The sequence below is a fragment of the Cucurbita maxima genome, unplaced genomic scaffold (assembly GCF_002738345.1).
Source record: "Cucurbita maxima cultivar Rimu unplaced genomic scaffold, Cmax_1.0 Cma_Scf00029, whole genome shotgun sequence".
NCBI classification, from domain to species: Eukaryota; Viridiplantae; Streptophyta; class Magnoliopsida; order Cucurbitales; family Cucurbitaceae; genus Cucurbita; species Cucurbita maxima.
Genome location: NW_019272045.1, coordinates 1,315,738 through 1,337,214, shown reverse-complemented (window position 1 = coordinate 1,337,214; position 21,477 = coordinate 1,315,738). Strand labels below are relative to the sequence as shown.

Sequence of the window (21,477 nt, the reverse complement as noted above, 5' to 3'; positions counted from 1 at the left end):
ATTAATATCATATCAGCTAAACTATTAATCCAAAATTTATATTTTTATATCAAAGAAGCAAGGTAATCATATAATTCTAATACTATAAAGAGAAAAAGTAAGATAAATATTCTCCAACAAGGAAAAGACCTAAAAGCCCCTCCAACTTGCACTAAATTACTTGGAAAAAAAGAACTATCAGGTCACCCTTCGGAACCTAAACTGGGATAAATAGGCAATGGCCACCACCTCCAATCACATATTTCCACGTCAACTAGGGAGATTTTCGTCATTTTTCAAAATTACAGAGAGAATGGAAAAGATCTTACGGTGACGGGGCGTTTGGTTTAGCGCCGCATGGTGCTTCTTTTGGCCTCGCTAGATCTGGAGCCGTTTGCACGTGGCCTCTTCGTGGCCGTTGGATTGTCGTTCACGGAGAACCCTCCGATGCCATCTGAACCAATCATTTCCATAAACATCTTCTGTAGGTCCTCGAAGCTGTCACCCTAGCAAAACCCAAAAACCAAAAATAAAAAAAGATTATTTTTATTATTAACTTTAAAATTTGTTTTAAAATATTGCAATTATCTAAAAATGTATATATTTTTCAATTTGCTTGGAAGAATTTATCTTTATTCCTTTTTATCACTAAGTAATTCCATTTAAATAAACTAAAAATATATTCAATTTTAATATATAAATAATACGTTGATTTAATTCAATTTCAAAATTAAAAAATAAAACATAAAAGATTTAAATGGGACAAAATCAAAATTTATCATAAAATTCGGCAGATAGAGGAGATGAACGGTCAAGGATGGCAGAAATTAATTAACTGGAAATTGAACGGTCAGGATTTTACCTCCGGTTTGACGCTGTTCATCATTGATATCATCTCTTGCATGAAATCGCAAAATTCCTGCACCACACACCGTAATGAGAAAGCTTTTTTTTTTCCCAATAAAGAAAAAAAAAAAAAAACTGCTATGATAAATAATTCCGTAAAATATCATTATTTTTTAAAATTTTACTATTTATGTATTGATTTTTTTATTAAAAAAAGTAATTTTAAAAATGAAGAAAAAAATAATACTGTCCCATGAACAGATTATCTCATTAAAAAAATATAAAAAATAACAGCAACAATTTTTTTATTTATGATTTTTCATACAATTGTTTCAGGTAAGTACTTCAACTTATTATAAAGCAATTTAAATTTTAAAAAATTTAAAATCTTAAAATTTTGATACGATATTATTCTTACTTAATGCATGTTTTTGAAACGTATAATTAATTTTGGAAATAGAATAATTCCACATAAATTTTATCATTATTATTATTATTTTTTTTTTTTGGAAGGAAGAAAAAAAAAAGGAAGGTTTATTGTTAAGATTATTAAGGAAAATTTTAAAAGATATAGTTTTATTTTTTTTTTTAATTTTTTTTAATTTTTTAGTTTAAAGGTGTTACCAAAATTAATACCAATAACATGAGAAAAACGACGTCGTATTTTCGTGTGTATAATCATGGCGTGCTAAAATATCTAAACCAGAGCCCAAGAAAGAGAAAAAAAAAAAAAAAAAAAAAACAACAACAAGAAGAACAATACTGACCTCATCGTCTTCTTCCGTCGGATCGTAAAGACCGGCGTCGTAAACGGACCTTTTCGCCTGATCGGAGAGAACTGTGAGAGAGGAGGCAGATGGAGCAATCTAACACGCGTTAGTGCCCTTTCCTATGAACATTGACCGGGAATTCAACGGCGTTTACAAAATTGACAGGGATTAGGGGCGGATGAACCGATGATCTCACCTGAATACGCTTCTTGAACTAATTGAAACTGCCGCTTGGCTTCTCCAGCGACAGAAGGATTCCTCGTACACCGATCCGGATGCCATTTCTTGACCGCAAAACAAACGAGAAGAACAAGGCATTCAGATTTCACAAACTCACTCTCCAATCGAAAAAAACAAAACAAAACAAAACAAATCACCTCTAAACTCAAAATCTCAAACAGAATAAACAAGAAACTCGAATTTCAAAACCAATACGTCGAGAATCGAATTCAGTACCAGAGCAAGCATGCGATAGGCAGTACGGATTTCAGATAGGGAGGCATCCTTACGAATCCCTAGGATAGCGTAGTAGGAAGATCCGCCGTCGGATCCTCCTCCCCGATCCATCGAAAACCGAAATCAAAAAGAAGAGAAGCCGAAGAGTCTCGAAAAACAACCACCAAACAAAGGATCAGAACACCATAATACCACCGAGGGCTTCAAAAACAGAGAAGAACAAGAAGACGAAGAGAGGAAGCTCCGTTGCGTCGGCTTCTTCAACGATTTGCGGATGGTCTATAACGAGGGACGAATTGACGGCAAAGGAAGAGATGAAAATATCTTGCACGCGATATGAACGAAGGAAAGTTCGAGAGATTTCAGTTTTTTCCTTTTTTTTCCCCACTTGATAGTCGAATACATTTAAAGCTAGATATTTTTATCCTTCGTAATTTGCCACTCGAATTCACAATATTTACTACTGATGCCACTTGCATACCCTTGCATACCCTTTTTGGAAATATATATATATATATATATACTTTTTTAATTCAAATATATAAAAATGAAATTACTTGAGAGTGTAAACAATTAATAAAATAACAAAATAATGAGATTTTCCCCCCATATATGGTTAAAGGATCTCTAAAAAAATAATATGCCATGATCTTAATCCAAAAAAATTGATTTTCTTTCTCCTTTATTATGATTTTTTTTTATGCGTGTTAAAAAATATTTTTTAAAAAAATTGACCTTTAAATTTACGTATCTGTTTTGAACTAAATCAATTGAATTTATTAATTTAAAATATATATAATTTTATTTAATTACACCCTTTTGTCTTTTTATTTCTCCAAAGGTAAAAAAAAAAAAAAAAAAAGCAAAATTTTAAGCATTTGGAATATATTTTTAAAAAATTTAAATTGAAATTGAATTACAAATCAATAACTGAAAATAAATAAATATATAATTTATATATTACTATTTTACATTTATTAAAAAAACAAAATTAAAATCTAAGTTCACCTGTACATATTGTCCATTTTGGCCTGTTATGTTTCGAGTCACTCTCATAGTTTTAAAACATGTGTATTGGGGAGAGGTTTCTACACCCTTAAAAAGAAGGTTTCGTTCTCCCTTCCAACCAATGTGAGATCTCACAATTCACCCTCTTTCCAACCACCGTTCTCATTGACACACCATCCGATGTCTAGCTCTAATACCATTTGTAACGGCCCAAGTCCACCACTAATAGATATTGTCCGCTTTGACCTGCTACACATTATAGTCAACCTCACAATATTAAAACGCATCTAATAGGAGAAGTTTCCAGACTCTTGCAAGGAATGCTTTGTTCCCCTTCTCCAACCGATGTGAAATCTCACAATATGAATAATTGAATTGAATATAAAAAAAAATGTCTTTTAACTTAACCTAATACACGAACCCCTCTAGTTTCTTCGGGTTCAGTGGAGCTATGAGTATGAATAATTAATATTTCCCCCCAAATCAATGCTTCACTATAGAAACAAAGGCCATACAAATGTGTACCTTGTCGCCTCTTCGCTTAACGACCCGAGCCCTCGGCCTACGAGGCAGCCGATGTAGGAACCTGTATACTTGTGATGTTCATTTCGAAGAAAAACATATGTTCCTTTCTAATTGTTTTATAGGTTACAACAACTTCAACTAGCAGAGCTTATATAGATAAAAAGAGGAAAGCAGACTCTTTGCTGCACATTGGCCCCAAGGGAAAGATAAATATTGCAGGGACACAAAAGAGGACTATCTACAAAAAAATAAAACAAAGTAACCTAAAGCAGATTAAGAAGAACCTGCAAATTTAGCAGAAAATTTACTCCTTGGGTGAGCAGTATTACACGACACTAAGACAATAAAGGAAGTTACTTGACATTTTAGAACCGGAGCACGGCGAGACAACGTCTGAATATTGGCTTTTCCATTTCCATTTCGAAGATTCGATTGACATTGCCTACACAGAACAGCTTGAAACTTAATCAGCCCCATTTAAGATATCGGAGACATGATCCACATAAGGGGAAATACCACACACCCCAGCCTCTGCTGCATAACTCGAAGAAGGAAGAAACTCGTTTCCATGCCCGAGTGTTGCTGGGGGATAGTAAACTGGAGTTTGTATCAGTAAAGTACAGTCATCTACAATGTAATCAGGTTGCAGTATTGGAGGAAAGATTTGGCCTGCATGACTGTTATGTATTTGGAAAATTGAAGGTATTCCATCTTGTTCGCTGTTGTTAGTATTTGGAGCACAAATTTGCAGGTTCTCTGCTCAGAAAATAGAAATACATTGTTTTAGGGAACTAGATATTGTACGACAGGACGTGAAAAAAGATATATGAACTCAAAATATCGTTTCGATTCAGAGATTCGTCAGTTTATACAATCACGCCCCAAAATCAAGAACGAAATGCAAGAAGGCAACTTGGGGAGGACTTTTTCATGCCAGAACCCAACCGATCAAACGGACGGTTCAAGAACAAACTACCTTGGGCCCTTTTGTTATCATTTATTTTCAAAAAATCAACCGCCTCAGAAAAGTGAATTTGAAGGAGTCAACACAGAAACAGAGCTACTTTAGCATCAGAGGTAGTAAATTTTCTAAAGAAATGTGTAATTTGGTTGTATTCATTATTTATGAAGGGTAGTATGATCATCAAACCACACTCTAAAATAACAAAATCCATCTTGTATTAATTATATCATCACAGATTTTATACCTTGTGAATGTATGACGTCAGGCAATGGATGCAACCGTAGATTCGGAGAAATAGGACCAGCTTGCCGGTAGGTCAATGGAGGTTTGAAGGTTGGTTGCTCATCAAATCTGTTCATACATATTGGCTGCTTTAGATCTTCAACTATTGCCTGCAAACGAAAATGATAGCTGCTAAGTTTTGGAACGTAAATTTATTTTACAAGAATGAAAATTTTAAGATAATAGTAATCGCGATTCCTTTCTTTCCCCTATCGTTTTCTTTTCTCCTTCCAAACAAAAATCATATTTTACTAAATGCAGAAATATGGCAACTTTTGAGACAGAGTTGAACAGAATAAATTACCCCATCCCATCCATTTGGGCATCTTGGAACCGTGCAACTGCCCGTGATGCTAGTTTTTGCATGATCCAAAACTTTTTGCCACATCCTATCTGACATTGGGTCAAGTATCTGTAATGTCATCGGCACAAAACCAAGTGTGAGTTATAAGATTGTTCTTCCTAGAGTCAGTCAAATAGATGAAGAAAACAAATGAAAAAGAACAAGTAAACATAAATGATCGAGAATTATAGTTAACACAACTATGGAGACTATCTTACGGAGCGCAACTTGCGTTGATTTGTTTCATTCAGCCGGAGAAAGTCTTCGACAGTGTGAATGTTGTGTCTGGTAAGCTGGTGATGGAATTTACCATCTTTTCGAATGTTCTCCAAACGCCATACTTCATCTTGCACACTTGGAGGATGATGCTTCATATACCCTGAAAAACAAGCAATTAGTTCCAGACAATACTATCATTTATCAGAATCTGGTACCCAGAAAACGAAGGTCAACAAGACACAAGATAGTAATTCTCTTTAAGTGTTGAGCTAAGTGTCAATCTATCACAACTTACTCTCTCCACGGCAGTCTTTGACGGAAAAAGGATAGCTTCTGGCTGGCTTAACTCTATATTCTCCAGAGTTTTTTTGTGAAATTTTAGCTCCCAATATGAACTTCCTGTTCGGGATCCAGCTGGAATTATCAGTAACGCTTAGATCTTTTATTATTCCAACCCCATTTTTCAATACGATACTCTGGGATCCCGCTAAAAGAGGTCTTTTACCATCTCTTTCACTTAAAATTTTAGAATTGAACTCCTCCTCAGTCCAATCATCCTCATCTCTGGAAAATTGCCCACTGATGACAGAAAAATCGACTTTCGCCGATGATAGTGGACCAGATTCCACTACAGTCTTGGAATTGGCATAGCATAGATGAATTTCCAATGGTTTGCCCCCCTCGGCTTTCAGTGGATTGTTTGTGAATATTTGATCTGGCAGTTTGCCATCAAACAGCAGCTGCATACTAAATCCTGCTGTCGTTGTTTCAGCTTCGCTAATTGAGCTGCTGGAGAGCCAAAAGGTAGCTAAAATTCAGGTGGATAACGAGGAAAGACCAACATAATGATTGATGAATGAATATGTCAGAAAATGCATGCCAACGAACTAATTTTACTAAATAATGAACCACTCATGGAGGCAAAAATCAAAGTAGCAATCCTAAACTTAACTGCATGAAAAATTTACAGAATAAAGGTTTTTGAAGGCAGAGAGACGGTTCACAAATGATCAACGAAAAAAATTGAGCAAGGACAGGGTAAAGTACGTACCTTGAAGAAGAGAGAAAATTTTTGGTAATAGCACAGTCTGTTTCTTCTCTTACCTAATCAACAAACATACAGAAAACACAGAATAGAATATCAAATGTCTGAAATCAAAGGTCTGCTTAATAACTATGGCTGTCGCTTGTTTCACCATTTGAGTGTGGTAGTGTTAGCCACCTCTCCGTATATTTGTTTTGTTATATCGTTATTTATTACTTAAAACACGGTTTGAAATTTAAAGATATAAACAGCTGGAGACTAGGTGACCTATAGCTTGTCTTGTCGCAAGCGAATTCGGAAATGAAATCAGCCAACCAAAATCCCTTGGTACTTGTTGAATCAATCACACTAATAGCTTAAAGTTGGTATAACTTCCTACATCATCTCAAGTTTTAAAGGGAGGTTTATCTTTTGAAACTCTTTAAAACTCCGTTGGACCTTTCTNAATGGAAAAAAAAAAAAAAAAAAAAAAAAAAAAAAAAAAAAAAAAAAGGAGGAAGTACACAAGGGTCTGCAGCCAAAAAACAAAAGCCATCAAGGCACCAGACCAATTTCCTTTTATCCTACAACGGCTACAATTTTAATTGCAAACCTAAAAGACAGAGCTAAGAAGGCTGTCAAAGTAATTCTAAAACAGATTTAATTGATTCAGTTTAGTTATAACCAACAATAAGAGACTTGTCTTACCACTCTCCGAATCAAAGGTTCGAGAATAGTGAACATGCTATCCTCCAGAAAAGCCCTGCAGAAACACAAATGAAACCAAATGTATGAAAATAAAAGAACAATGTACAGAACACCAATGTTCTTGGACTAACTGTATACTCACGTCCCAAGTATATTGATTCGTTTTGACTCTTGATTTGGAGCTCCATAACCATCGCCATGGTAGATATGAAAAGCCCTCTTCTGTACCATCAAATACCGAGAAAACAGCTCAAGACAACCAAAATCTCTAAGAATTCTTCTGCTGATAAATGTTATAAGGAAATGGCTATTGACAATTTATTGTACTCAGAAGGGAAGAGGAAGCTTCCATCAAACTACAGAAGAAACGCGTTAATACTTGAAGTCAATTTTATATTGTAAAATAAATGTTGGAATAGGCAAAACCATTTTCTAAAGGAAGCATGACATTGCCTAGATTTTGTAATGGAAAGTTGGAAGAAATTCTCTGAGCTTCGGATAACTAACAAAACTGCCATGTCCTAATAAAATATCCACTAATACCCATCTTTACGTGTTCCTATCTGACACTGACTGGGGGAGCGGATTTGGAAGAGAAATTGAAGAGAAATCAATGAACATGGCTGATTGATCAAGAAGAAGCACAGAAATTACAATAGAAAGTTCCCCTGAAACTCCATTTCAGCCTCTAATCTTCAAGCGGCTGAAATTACCTTCGAAGTTCTAGGAAATTCAGTCATTGGTTATAGCAGCAGCACTTAAAGCATTAACGAATGAGCCATTTTCCTTGAGAACGACAATAACCACATGAAAATGACGAACGGCGACATAAAAGCATAGAGATGTTTGAAGATCAGACAAAAAAATTACACGTTCTTTAAGTTAGAGGGGCCTGCGAACGTGAATGAAAGGGGCAAAACCGATCTCATTGTCCCCACATCCAATCAAACAATTACATTAATCTGTAAAAAAGTAAACAGAAACCACGACGAAATCGCTAAATTAGGGTTTGTTTCAGGAAATGAAGAGGAAATGATTGGCGTGAAGAGTTGTTACTTGAATTTCTCGCACTGTGTGGACTGACCACCTGGTCTAGTCAATGCGCCGACCGTACGAAGGTTTATTTGACATTGCGAGATGAACTCTTGACGCCATTTTTCCCAAGCTTCGAGTTTCCAGGAACGCGCAGATCTCTCTTTCGCCATTACCGGCTCTGTCCCCCCTCCATTTCGGCGGCTTTTATCTCTCACGGCTGTTCATTCAGTTCTAAACTCACACGGATTCTAATTTTTTTTTTTTTTTTTTTAAAAAAAGGACGAATAATTCAACTTTTTCTTTAATAATAAAAATAACATTAAAATTGTTCTTAATAAAATAATTATAATAAATAAATAAATGGAATGATATTAGTGAATTTTTTTAAAGTTTAATACTATTTTTTAAAATACCGTTAAAAATTAATTATTTTTTTTATATAAAGTATTAAGATAAAAGTTTTTTTTTTTTAATTTATTTGAAAATTTAAAATTATCATTCAAATTTTAAAAAATTTAAAGGTATTTTTTACGCAAATAAAAATTTTAAAATATTTTTATATTACAATTTAGAAAAAAAAAAAAAAAGGTTAAAAATTATATTCTTTTTTATATAAAGTATTAATGAAAATAGTTTTTAAATTTATTTGAAAATTTAAGAGTATCATTCTAAAACTCGTCTTCAAAATGGATCTAATTGCACTTCACGCTCCGCGTTCTTTACGTCTTTTGGTTCGCCTAACCAACACATCTTTTTCTGGAGAAGCAACCTGCTAGCTCGAAATATGTCCCTTTAGTTGTATAACAATGCATCCACACAATTATGAGTCTGCTCCCAGCCTCTTCGACGACACTAGCCTACGGTTTTTTTTTTCCACTAGTCATGGCTTGCCCGAACCTTTAGCTCCGATACCCCTTGTCATGGCGCTAAGTCACTTCAAGCTTAAACGGGGGTACCCTGCTATCCTAACGGTCAGCTGTAGCAGAGTAAGCTTCAAAACCTTTAAAAATTTAAAGGTATACCCAAATAAAAAAATTTAAAAGTATTTTACTAAAAATGTTGGTGGTTGATTTTTTTTTATTTTTTATATAAATATATATTTTTATTTAATTTAGCGGATAATAAAATAATAAAAATGTATTTTTATATACGGACAATGTATTTTTTATTTTTATTTTTTTTATAATGTAGCAAAATAAAGGTAATTTTCGCGGGAGAAACAAAGCCTCCACATCCCGAAAATGGGCGGTCACGACATGGAGAAGGAGAGAGCTCGGTTGCGAAGCTTGGCCGCTGATTTTGGTTTCGATGAAGAATTGGCGCAGGCCTGCTTGGAATGCATAATCAATCTCTACGGTAATTTCTTGGATCTCTAGCCATTTCTGAACTCTAAAATTGCACTGCAGTTTCCTCTGTTTATCTGTTTCGCGACTTGAATGAGAGCAACGGAATATCGTTTAATTCATTTTTCGTTGATTCTAAATGTACGCCGCTGTAGGAATCTGGTTTTGGAAATTTTAATAAGTCTAACTTCATAGCTATGGGTTGAGGAGAAGAACTGTAATTGTTCGTCTTCGTTCAGGTTGAGGGAAAGGACTGTAACTTGAAGACGTATATGTCATTGGAATTTGTGGATAATTTGAGTGAGAATATGTTATATCGGTTCCACGTCAGTTGGGAGGAAAACGAAACATTTTTTTATAAGTATGTGAAAATTTCTCCCTAACAAATGCATTTTAAGAACGTTGAAAGGAAGCCCAAAGAAGACAATATCTGCTTGCGGTAGACTTAGGCGATTACAAATGGTATTAAAGCCAGGGCAATGTACTAGCTAAGAGGCTGAGCCCCGAAGGGAATGGATACGAAGCGATGTGCCAATAAGGACATTGGGCCCCGAATGGGGTGGATTGAGGAGGTCCACATCGATTGGAGAAAGGAACGAGCACCGGCGAGGATGCTGGCTCCGAAGGGGTGGATTGTGAGATCCTACATCGGTTGGGGAGAAGAACGAAACATTTTTTATAAGAGTGTGGAAATAGCAGACGCGTTGAGGGAAAGTTTAAAAGGAAAAGCCCAAAAAAGATAATATTAGCTAGAGGTTACTGGGAAGTTACAGTAAATTATTAATCATTTTTCTGTTGATGAATCATAAAAACCGTTTAAAAATGGTGGGTTTAAATTTTGCTTAGATGATGATGTTGAGGTTATCATACTGATTAACGAGTGGTATAATGTTATTATAGTGAGATTGATCAACAGAGAGTAAAAATGGCTCTTCTAATTCAGCTATTAAAGTGCTTCTTTGTTCAGGTGGTGATGAGCAGGAATTCATCTCTTTAGAGTACTGTATTAAGAACCACGATCACCGCAATGATATGATATTGTCCACTTTAAATATAAGTTTTCATGATTTTTCTTTTGGTTTCTTGAAAAGTCTCATACCAATGGAAATGCATTACTTACTTACTTATAAACCTATGACCATTCTCTTAATTAGAGCTAATTAGAGCTAACGTGGACTCCCACTCAACCATCCTCCCCTCAAACAAAGTACACCATAGAGCCTCCTCTAAGGCTTATGTAGCCTTGGAACAACCTCCCCTTAATCGAGATTCGACTCATTTCTTTGGAGTCCTCGAACGAAGGGAACAAAGCACACCCTTTATTCGACACTTGAGTCACTTTTGACTATACCTTCGAGACTCACAACTTTTTTGTTCGACATTTGAGGATTCTATAGACATGACTAAGTTAAGGGCATAACTCTAATATCATATTAGAAACTACGACCTCCACCATCACATCATAAAAGATTCATCTCAAGTGGAGGTACATTCATCTCAAGTGGAGGAAAAACCAAATTTGGTCGATATTGATTCTTCCAGTGAAAGTGATGTTGGTTTCAAAGCTTCAAGGAAAAGGGTTATGTATTGTCTTGTACCAGAAGAAGGATTTCAGCCGCATCATATGCATGTTACTTAATGGACAAGGATTTAAAAGTGAAAGTTGTAAGATGTCAATGATTCGAGAAAGGAAAATGAAAGAGTTCTGTGAACTTAAGGTTAGTTACTCCATTTCATCACCATGACAGTTCCTGCCTCTTACTTTTAGTATTTTACAATTTCGATTAGTTGATGCAACCTCATGCTCCTTAATTTGCGGTGAAATTTCATAGGAGGAATGTTGGAGACAAACATAGCTTCAGCATTTCAAAGTGTCATTTGATCAAAAAAGCATGCAAATATGGCTCTTATCCATGTGATAATTGTCTTAAGAAGTGTAAGATTCCACGTCGGTGAGGGAAACAAAACATTCTTTATAAGAGTATGGAAATCTCTCCCTAACTTGTGTGTTTTAAAACCGTGAGGCTGACGGCGATACGTAACAGGCCAAAGCGGACAATATCTGGTAGTGGTGGGCTTGAACGGTTACAAATGAAATCAGAGCCAGACAGCAGGCGGTGTGCCAACGAGGATGCTGGGCTCTCAAGGAGGGTGGATTGTGAGATCCCACATCCGTTGGAAAGGGGAACAAAACATTCTTTATAGGAGAATGGAAACCTCTCCTAAACAGACACATTTTAAAACCGTGAGGCTCACGGTGATACATAACGGGCCAAAGTAGACAATATTTGTTAGTGGTGAGCTTGGACTGTTACAAATGGTATTAGAGCCAGACACCAAGCGGTGTGACAGCGAGGACGTTGGACTCCTAAGTAGGGCGAATTGTGAGATCCCATATCGGTTGGAGAGGAGAACAAAACATTCTTTATAAGAGTGAAAACTTCTCCCTAACAGATGCATTTTAAAAGTGTGAGGCTGACGACAATAAATCATGGACCAAAGCGAACAATATCTATTAACGATGAACTTGGGTTTGGACTGTTACAAGAAGTCTTGCTAACCAGATGACATTAGCGGCAATGGACACCATTCCACCTTCATACTTGGGGACAACAGTTCAGCCCTCTATTATTTTGTCATGGTGCCTTCAGAGCAGGCTAGAAATGCTTCCGTCTTGACTGCAAACTTGCTTGTCCTCAACCCAGGTATTTATGCTAACTCAATTATTTTGATCACGTATGATTTATCACTGTGGCAGGATGATTTGTATTTGGGAGCATCAATTTTTCTCTCACTAAATCCTCTATTTGAAAGACTGACATAGAGAGTCAAAATGATAACATGAAAAAAGGCCCCTTTGTAGATTATTGAGGTATGCATGTTGCTGTCATGATAGTTGGGAATTGTTTAGGAGCTTCTGCTGCAGAATTAGTTCTGTTTATTTATATGTTACTTTAGTTTAACCAAAGGCTAGCCGATCTTATTCTCTTTAACTTTTCATTTCGAGTTTTCTCTTAATGCGTCTGTTGGGGAGAGGTTTCTATACCCTTATAAAGATGTGAGATTTCACAATCCACCCCCTTTCAGGGCCAGTGTCTCGCTACCATTCATTCCCTTCTCTAATCAATGTGGGACCTCCAATCCACCCCTTTGGAGCCTGCATCCTTGATGGCACATTAACTCGTGTCCACCTCTTCGCTGACACATTATCTATGTCTGACTTTGATACCATTTGTAACCACTCAAGCCCACCGCCAGCAGACATTGTCCTTTTTAATTTTTCCTTTCGGACTTTTCCTCAAGGTTTTTAAAACGCATCTTCTAGTGAGATCTCGCAATTTTTTTCTTTTTTCTTTTGGTAAGTTTTTCACTTTGAAAACACATCATTTTAAACCAAATTTAAAAAACGAAATCAAATTTTTAAAAATTATTTTTTTAGTATTCAAATAGTTGTTTAAAAATGTAGGATGAAATTTAGAGGTAGAAATGATGCTTAGGAGCTTAATTTGTTTAAAAAAAAAATAGAAAATAGAAAATAAAATGATTATCAAATTAATTTTTTTTAAGATGTCCTCATTGTCTCCCTAAACGTGACATTACTTGTAAGAAAACATATCATTTATTTATTTATTTATTATTATTATTATTATTATTATTATAATTTCTATCAAGGTACTAGGCTTTACACTATTATTTAAATGTTAATCGATATTATAGAATAGAGAGTTGATTAGTTGGGTAAAGTAAGGGTGGTTGGCAAATCATAACTTGTAAGTTTAATGATTTGAAAACTTAAAGTTTATAATTATTATGAAATTAAAGAAAACATGAAATGGGAAGAGAATTTTATTTTATTTTTATTTTTAAAAAAACGACTCTAAAATAATTGAATGTATTGTAGTGATCTTGAAATTGAAGTGGGACCAAATTGCATGTTCTTGGCGAGAAGCAATGGCCAATCATTTCTCAGCCGACTCTATTTGTTCGTCAAGAATCTAACATTTTCCAACTCTAATTTGTGTTGAATTTTTATTAGTAGAAACAAAATCTAGGATCTTAGATTTTTCTATTTTATGATTTTGTTAGACTCTGCTTCGTTTGGTTTCATATTTGAAAAGAATTTAGGTGGATGGAAACTGGAACGAAGAATACTGCAATATCCCACGTTGGTTGGAAGGAGAACGTTACACCCTTTATAAAGGAGTGGAAACTTATCCTTAATAAACGTGTAATGAGGAAGCTCGGAAGAGAAAACTCAAAATTCTTGAAGGCTTAGGGTTTAGAGTGTGGAAAACTCTCCCTAGCAGACCGTAATAGAGAAGCCCATAAGAGAAAGCCCATAAGGAAAAGCCTAAAGAGAATTGTATTTGGATGAGCACTAGTTTAGGGGGTGGAAACCTCTCCCTAGCAGACTTCGTAGTAATGGGGAAGCTCATAAGGAAAAGTCAAAAGAGGGTACTGTATTTGGAGCACTAGTTACGCTATGTAACTCTGAAAGATGATTTTTAAAAACCTTGAGGGAAAACTCGAAAAAGAAAGCCCAAAGAAGACAATATCTGCTAGCGGTGGGGCTGAGTTGTTACAAATATAATTCCCAGCTCTCTTTAACTAACCTGGAAAAGATTTTTCACTTCTTGCTCTATTCCTATAAGGGAAAGCCCAAAGAGGACAGTATATGGATGAGCACTGGTTCCGTTGTTTAACTCTGAAAGATGCTTTTTAAAAATCTTGAGGGGAATCCCGAAAAGGAAAGCCCAAAGAAGATAATATCTGTTAGTGGTGGGGCTGGGTCGTTACAAATATAATTCCCGTCTCAATTCCCAGCTCTCTATGACTAACTTGGAAAAGATTTTTTTCACCTTGCTCTATTCCCTATTGAAACGAGAATTTTCCATCTCGTTCAAAACAAGTTCCACAAGTTCATTAGACATCTCTATTTGAAGTTGTCTTTTTACTCGTTTAAATCAAACAATATTTTTCTTTTTTTCTTGGATTTTGTTGGTCGATTCTTTTAGCTTTAAAGAGTCGAAGTATGATCTTTGTCGATGGTGAAATCTTCTAGATTTCTGCCAACTCTTTTATTCATATGATATTTGTAACATAATTTCTTACGTCCGGTTGATTTGTTTAATACATTTTAGCCTATTTTTAATCCAATTTTCAATGATATGTTGGGATGTTATAGTGACTCGGGTTTCTAATAGTCCACATGTTAGCTAATTTTTTAGCTTTGGATGAGGTTTTTAATATACTCTTGTATGAGATAGATGATTGAGGTTGTTATAATTGTGCCAATATAATAGAAATGATTAGATGCACTTATTGATTCCCATTACTAATAATTTAATTAGGGAAGCTTGCTTGTGAGAAGTTTGCTCCACGAGTTTGAAATTTAAATGAGTAAATTAAAAACCGGAAGTACCAAACTTGGATAGTTTCTAAATAGAACCAAACATAGACTCGGAATGTGAGTTTTAAATGTTTGATTTTTTTTATTTTGAATTGGGTTAAATCATAAATTTGGTCTGGTAAGGATCCAAGCCACAAATATTGTTTTCTTTGTGCTTTTCCTTTCGAGCTCCGTTACTCTTTCCTTTTTCCAATCAATGTGGGACCCCGTCAAATCCACCTTCTTTGGGGCTTACACTCTTGCATTTCTCTAATCGGACCTTTGCCGGGCAGACACTCTTTCCTTTCTCCAATCAATGTGGGACCCCGCCAAATCCACCTTCTTTGGGGCTTACACTCTTGCATTTCTCCAACCGATACAGACCTTTGCCAAATCCACCCCTTTGGGGTTGACACTCTTTCTTTTCTCCAATCGATGTGGGACCCTCGCCAAATTCACTCCCTTCAGGGCTGACATTCTTTCTTTTCTCCAATCGATGTGCCCTGTTTCCTTTCTCCAATCAATGTAGGACCTCGCCAAATTCACCACTTTAGGCTGGTACTCTTTCCTTTCTCCAATCGATGTGCCCCGTTTCCTTTATCCAATCGATGTGGGACCCCCGCCAAATCCACCCCCTTTGGGGCGATGTGCCCTGTTTCCTTTCTCTAATCGATGTGGGACCTCGGCTAAATCCATCCCCTTTGGGGCTGGTACGTTTTCCTTTCTCCTATCGATGTGGGACCCCCCGCCAAATCCACCCTCCTTTGAGGCCCAACGTCTTTATTGGCACACCATCTCGTGTCTACCCCCTTCGCGGAAGGGCCACCTCACTGACACATAGTTCGGTGTCTAGCTATGATACCATTTGTAATGGCCCAAGTCCACCGCTAGCAAATATTGTCCTCTTTGAACTTTTTCTTTCAGGCTTCCTCTCAAGACTTTAAAACGTGTCTGTTAAGAGAAGGTTTCCACACTCTTATAAAGGGTGTTTTGTTCTCCTCACACCTTAGTTTTGAGAAAGTTAGAATTTAGTCCATATAGTTTTAATTGATAGGATCCTTTAGAAGTAGTTTATAGATCGTAAAAACTATTTATGAAATTTATTAAATTACGAGTTCGAAATTCTATCTTAAATTTATAATTTAATTAAAGAGGAAGTGAAATTATTTGTGGCTCTTTGAATAATTTGGCAGGTCTTCTCAACTATTTTCTTAAATAATTGTAACAAAAAAAGAAAAAGAAGAGAAAAGGAAAAAAAAACTATTATCCTTAAATAGTTGAAGAAAGCAATAAATATTTGACCTCTCTTTTTTACCTAATTGAAGGTGCAAATTATTACTTTAGAAATTTACTGCGACCATTGATAACAGTTCTTTTGCAATTATTCATTGCCCTCATAAGTGCTGTTGTTACTAACTTTGATTGTTTTTTTTTTATTGATAATATTGTGATAACTTATAATTTGACTGGTTAGAATAATAAAACATTAACTAAATCGGAGTTTAATTATGAATTTTTAATAAATTGAAGTCTAATAATTGATAGTTATCTTTTGTAGGAGGCTGGATCGTGTCTCAGTTCCAATGTGGTTGATTATCCTCTCGAACTAGCTATTGATCATTTGCCTTGGTAAGTTATTGCTTTATCAACTAGCTAATCAGACGGGAGCCCTTCCTCGGGTGGATTCCTTCTTTTGCTTCTCAGCATATGAGGTATTAACATTCGTTTTTTGTTGATGTTCCCCTCACAAGGTCGGGTTCTTACGCATTACTCATCCGTCCGTCACTGAAAACACTACTTCGTGTCCAACTTGCATGTGTCTAACTTTCAACTTTATGAGATGCCTTTAGTATATAAATCAATAAAATAAAACCCATTAATTTTTTTGGTCGAACTTTCGAATAATTTGAGTTTCTAGGTTTTTGAGAAAAAAATCTCTTATTTTTTTGTTCTTATCCTTTCAAATCTTGGTCTTGTTTCAATTGTAGTTCTTCGGTCTAGTTCGTTCTTTTATTCAAATGCAGCTCATTCTTAGTTAGCTCTATGCTCGGGATGCATGGGTTGGGCTCCCATTCTTCATTCCCATCCTTTATGTTATGTAAATAGAGACTTCCCCTTCCACTCTCCAATATAGGGAACCTCTATCAATCATCTCATATATCTGTCTGTATCGTCGGTCGGTCGTATTTCTTTAGCAAGAGGACATATATATAATATATATATATATATATATATAATCTAGAAAATTAGAATTTAGTCTCTATAATTTTTAAAATTAATTTAAAAAAGACTCAGGTAAAATCTCTAGTATAATAAAGTTTGATGAAGATTATTGAGAGTGGGTCCCACATTGGTCAATTTAGTAGAAGATAATGAGTTCATAACTGAAGAATACTATCTCCATTGGTATGTGGTGTTTTGGGAATCACAAAGTAAAATCATGAGAGTTTATGCTCAAAGTCGATAATATCATACCAGTCTGGAGAGGTTTAGTTTTTATCCAAAAATTATAACATTTAAATTTGTAATTTTAATATAAATATTATTTATTTGATCGTCCCAAAATTTCCATCAACCAATTAGAAAGAAACCTTTTTGCCTTTCTAAATTTGAAATGTTCCTTTTGAGAAAGAAAAGACAAGAATTTAAACAAATAGCTATTTTTTCTTTTCAATTTAAATTATTTATTTCTTCATTATATCAATAATATTACTACAAAAATCTCTTTATTTAAAACAGAAAAGAAAAGAAAATAAAATAAAGCAACGGTCAGGATTGAATCCGTTTAAAAACTGAAAATTTCCATTTAAAAAAAATTAAAAAAGAAAACAAATTATTTAAATTTTCATATCTTTATTTTAACTAAGTGGGCCCCACATGGAAAGTTGAAAAGTGGGGTTCTCTTGCAATATGGGCCAAAGCACGAAACCTTCCTGCTTCTTCTCACATGGCAGTAGAGAGAGAAAGAAGAGAGAGAAAGCGAGGGATTTGCATTCAAGTGAGAAGAACTTCTCAGACGGCAGTGAGCAGGGGAAGGAGGAGGAGGAGACTCTTCAATTCCTTAAATTTTTTCCACCACAAAAGACCAGTTTTTAAGCTTATTTCTCTCTCATTCTGCCATTTTTAATGTTCTACGTTTCCTATCTGTCCTTTGCTTTTAGTACTTCTTTCTCTACCGCCTGAAGATCTCTATTCCTTACTGTTAACTTCTTTTCAACGCACTCTTTTGGTCAATTTTGCGACCTTTTAGTTGTTAGATCTGAGTTTTGTTCTCTCTTTGATTTGTTCCGCCTGTTTCTGGTCGCGAACTAGCAGTTTGGAAATGGGATCTGTTTGCTGAGAGGTATGTGTTTTTTGTTTCATTACAATGGCTGAGTTTTCGATTCTGTTCGTATTTGAAACAATAAATGTTCGTTGATTTTGTTCATGGTCTGAGGAATGAACAATTTGAATTTTGAAATGTCGCACTGTGGATACTGAATTTTGGATGAAATTTGTGTTAGAACGGCCAAGGATTTGGTTTATATTTGGAGATGACACATTTTTATTAACTACAATGCTTGCTATTTCTGTTCTTGTTTTGGTATTTTCTCCTTTGTTAGATGCTAAATGGTTCTTTGATAGGCCTTGCTTTACCTCTCTCGCTGTAAAATTAGGGTTTCTTGGAAGGCTCATTAGAGCAAGAGATGTAAACTGTTAAGTATTGGATAAAACTCCTCTTGTTTGATTGTGCTATTGGGATAATGGATTCTGTGATAAACTCTGAGAAATTTTTGGTTATGGGTTCTGTTTTGATCTTCCCATGGCTGCTGTCTAGGCCTTTTGTGGATTAGAAGATGGAGGTTGAGAAGAAACGCTCAAAAGGAGGCTTTCTTAACTTATTTGATTGGAATGGCAAATCTCGGAAAAGGCTGTTCTCAAGCAGTAATGAGTTAGCTGGTACCTATTGCTTTTGAGCTTGTGCTATTTCAGGGTTCTGTTCTTGCTTTATCCTTATAATGAAATGGATTAAATGAGTGTTGAAGAAACATTTTACTTCTTTAGTATGCTGATTTCTCCTATTTTGCCAAAAAAGGATTGAAGCAAGGAAAAGAAAATGTTGACAACTTGTCAAAATCACAGCTCTTTCAGGTAAGAATTCTTGGCATTTCTGTTCCATTTTTCGTCTTGCGTTTACCCTGTTTTCTGAATGATTCTCTATCTGTAGTTAGAGGCAAGGGAAGATGGAGCAAGTTCTAGTTATAAATTAAATGGTGATTGGGATTTTTCTTTGACCAAAACAAGTGATGAAAAATGTGGGGGTCGAGTCCCCAGTGTCGTTGCCAGACTTATGGGGTTAGATTCATTGCCTTCTAACGTACCCGAGCCTTGTTCTACTTCTTTTTTAGAATCCCGCTTGGTCGGGGCTTCTCATCATGATAACAGTGATGGAGGATGGAACTGTCATTCTATGGACTATATTGATATGCCAAACAAACTCGAGAGGTTTTCTGGGAATCTCTTGGACTTGCGGGCGCAAAAAGTACCGAAACTTCCAATTGAGAGATTTCAATCTGAAGTATTGCCTCCCAAGTCTGCTAAATCTATACCTATAACTCATCATAAGTTGTTGTCTCCTATTAAGAGCCCTGGGTTTACTCCAACAATGAGCACAGGTTACTTAATGGAAGCAGCTACCAAGATAATTGAGGCAAGTCCAAGGAAACCTGTGAAGAGTAAAATGACATCTATTACCAACTCTTCAGTGCCCTTGAGAATCCGGGATTTGAAAGAGAAAGTGGAAACTACGCGTAAGTCATCTGGAATTGAACGATCAACAGAAAATTACGTCGGAAAGAATAGAAAAGGAAAGGCTAGTGAGCGGAACTATAGTGGATCCGAACATCTTGTGTCGGGGACGGAGTCTACTGGTGCGGATAGAAGTAATTCCAACGGTTTAAAAGATAAAGGAAGACCAGTTTCTCTTGCAGTTCAAGGAAGGGTCAATCATCAGAGTAAAGGGGACTCGACTTCTTGTAGTGACAGGGTGGGTGCGATGGATCGGAAGGAGCATATTGACGTAAAATCAAGCCAAGTTTTCAAAAGCCAGCCCAGCATGCAAAAAACTATGCAGAAGAGAACCATGAAGAGGAATAACAATGTTCTAGCTCAAAACAATCAGAAGCAGAATTCTCTACCCAACAAAGAAAAATTGCCTTCAAAAACCCAAGTCCTGAATCAGCCTGTCAAAAGGACTCAGTCTGCTAATTGTCACATAGGTTCTAGCAAAACTGTAAATAAGATTCTTATCAACTGCGAAGTTGAATCGAAAATCTCACGCACGAGAGAAACTGATGCCAAAAAAGACTTTGGATCTTCCAAGAGAAATGCTGCCTCAAGGAAGAAAAAATCTGTTAGTCAGGATGTTAGTAGTGAAGGAAGTTCTGTATCTAATTCTTTGATCCACAACGGTGAGAAATCTGTCAAATATAATATTGCAGTTGATGGTTCGATGAACAGTGATGAAAACCGAAAGCTGGGAATGGACGTTGTTTCTTTTACATTCACATCCCCACTGAAGAAATCTAGTTCTGAACCTCACTCAGATGAGGCTGTAAAAATTAACCACAGCTTGGTCTTTGATTCTTATAGTGAGAATGATTATTTGAAGAATCTATCATCATTTTCACCCAATTTAAACGCCATAAACGGCGATGCTTTGAGTGTTTTGTTGGAGCAAAAGCTTCAGGAATTGACTTGTAGGGTCGAGTCCTCTCAATCTTATATGGCGAGAGAGGACATTTTTTCTTGTTCTGGATCTAATTCGCATTATGCCACTTCAGAATGTGCCACGAAAGAAAATTGCATAGGCTGCAGATATTCAGATAGTCCCCATGATTGCGGTCACTTGTCAACCGATAGCAACGAACTGTTTGTCGATAAATGGCAGAAGGTATTGCTCCGTGGTACTGAAAATGAGTTTAGTCATTCTGAGTTCTGAATAATTCAATGTCTCTCAATACCTCTCTCTGTGTAACTAAACTTGTTCCAGTTTCAGGGAGTGAAAGAAATGAAGGAACCTGATGATAGCAACAACACCGAAACAGTGACCATGAGCGGATCTTCAGTAGACGATGAGTTTTCCCCCGACGACGGAAATAGCATCCATGGTAAATATCTCTCTTCCTCCTGGGATATTTTGAACTATGTGATTTATGCCTTCTCTGGAAAGTTAGTGTCACAAACAAATTTCACTGTGTGAGATCCATATCGGTTGGAGAGGGGAACAAAACATTCCTTATGAGGGTGTGGAAACCTCTCCCTAGCAGACGCGTTTTAAAACCGTGGCTGACGGCGATACATAAAAGGCCAAAATGGACAATATTTGCTAATAATGAGCTTGAGCGGTTACAAATGATATTAGAACTAGACATTGAGCGGTGTGCCAGTGAGGACGCTGGCCCCTAAAGAGGGTGGATTGTGAGAACCCACATCAGTTGAAGAGGGAAACGAAACATTCCTTATAAGAGTGTGGAAACCTTTCCCTAACAGATGCGTTTTAAAACCATGAAGCTGACTCTTATCAAAAAAAAAAAAAAAAAAAAAA

The 21,477-nt window shown here is 36.0% G+C and overlaps 3 protein-coding genes and 1 long non-coding RNA gene across 9 annotated transcripts in view; 2 read left to right on the top strand and 2 right to left on the bottom strand.

The window, feature by feature from the left end:
* Positions 1 to 59: 59 nt before the first annotated feature.
* LOC111465708 (dnaJ homolog subfamily B member 8) lies at positions 60 to 2,443 on the bottom strand. Of its 2 annotated transcripts, XM_023110220.1 has the most exons (6): positions 2,052 to 2,443; positions 1,792 to 1,879; positions 1,593 to 1,663; positions 842 to 898; positions 309 to 485; positions 60 to 228 (listed from the first exon to the last, which is right to left on the bottom strand). In XM_023110220.1, the coding sequence occupies exons 1-5, from the start codon at positions 2,160 to 2,162 to the stop codon at positions 327 to 329; spliced, it is 486 nt and encodes a 161-aa protein (XP_022965988.1). In that variant the 5' UTR covers positions 2,163 to 2,443; the 3' UTR covers positions 60 to 228; positions 309 to 326. The 2 variants fall into 2 exon arrangements, with proteins under 2 accessions (XP_022965988.1, XP_022965987.1); XM_023110219.1 differs by having other exon boundaries at positions 60 to 485.
* Positions 2,444 to 3,638: 1,195 nt separating this feature from the next.
* LOC111465512 (protein SAR DEFICIENT 1-like) lies at positions 3,639 to 8,386 on the bottom strand. Of its 3 annotated transcripts, none has more exons than XR_002714207.1 (12): positions 8,181 to 8,386; positions 7,995 to 8,086; positions 7,267 to 7,346; positions 7,125 to 7,179; positions 6,444 to 6,496; positions 5,688 to 6,181; positions 5,392 to 5,552; positions 5,135 to 5,242; positions 4,793 to 4,940; positions 4,108 to 4,340; positions 3,850 to 4,026; positions 3,639 to 3,767 (listed from the first exon to the last, which is right to left on the bottom strand). XR_002714207.1 is itself a non-coding variant. In XM_023109920.1 (12 exons), the coding sequence occupies exons 3-12, from the start codon at positions 7,862 to 7,864 to the stop codon at positions 3,910 to 3,912; spliced, it is 1,476 nt and encodes a 491-aa protein (XP_022965688.1). In that variant the 5' UTR covers positions 7,865 to 7,910; positions 7,995 to 8,086; positions 8,181 to 8,386; the 3' UTR covers positions 3,639 to 3,909. The 3 variants fall into 3 exon arrangements, 1 of the variants encoding a protein (XP_022965688.1); XM_023109920.1 differs by adding an exon at positions 7,838 to 7,910 and having other exon boundaries at positions 3,639 to 4,026; XR_002714206.1 differs by lacking the exon at positions 7,995 to 8,086.
* A 2,608-nt stretch (positions 8,387 to 10,994) lies between these two features.
* LOC111465754 lies at positions 10,995 to 17,089 on the top strand. Of its 2 annotated transcripts, XR_002714272.1 has the most exons (5): positions 10,995 to 11,220; positions 11,335 to 11,454; positions 12,077 to 12,207; positions 16,450 to 16,603; positions 16,916 to 17,089. It is a non-coding gene; the product is annotated as an uncharacterized LOC111465754 (long non-coding RNA). The 2 variants fall into 2 exon arrangements; XR_002714271.1 differs by lacking the exon at positions 16,916 to 17,089 and having other exon boundaries at positions 16,450 to 16,722.
* Positions 17,090 to 17,796: 707 nt separating this feature from the next.
* LOC111465431 overlaps positions 17,797 to 21,477 on the top strand; it is a 5,182-nt gene continuing 1,501 nt past the window's right edge. Inside the window, exons 1-5 of one of the 2 annotated variants that reach the window (XM_023109805.1) lie at positions 17,797 to 18,234; positions 18,709 to 18,830; positions 18,967 to 19,022; positions 19,099 to 20,823; positions 20,929 to 21,040. In XM_023109805.1, coding sequence (XP_022965573.1) covers positions 18,728 to 18,830; positions 18,967 to 19,022; positions 19,099 to 20,823; positions 20,929 to 21,040 — 1,996 coding nt within the window. In that variant the 5' untranslated portion in view covers positions 17,797 to 18,234; positions 18,709 to 18,727. Of the gene's footprint in view, positions 18,235 to 18,708; positions 18,831 to 18,966; positions 19,023 to 19,098; positions 20,824 to 20,922; positions 21,041 to 21,477 lie in introns of both variants that reach the window. The other variant, XM_023109804.1, reaches the window with a different exon arrangement.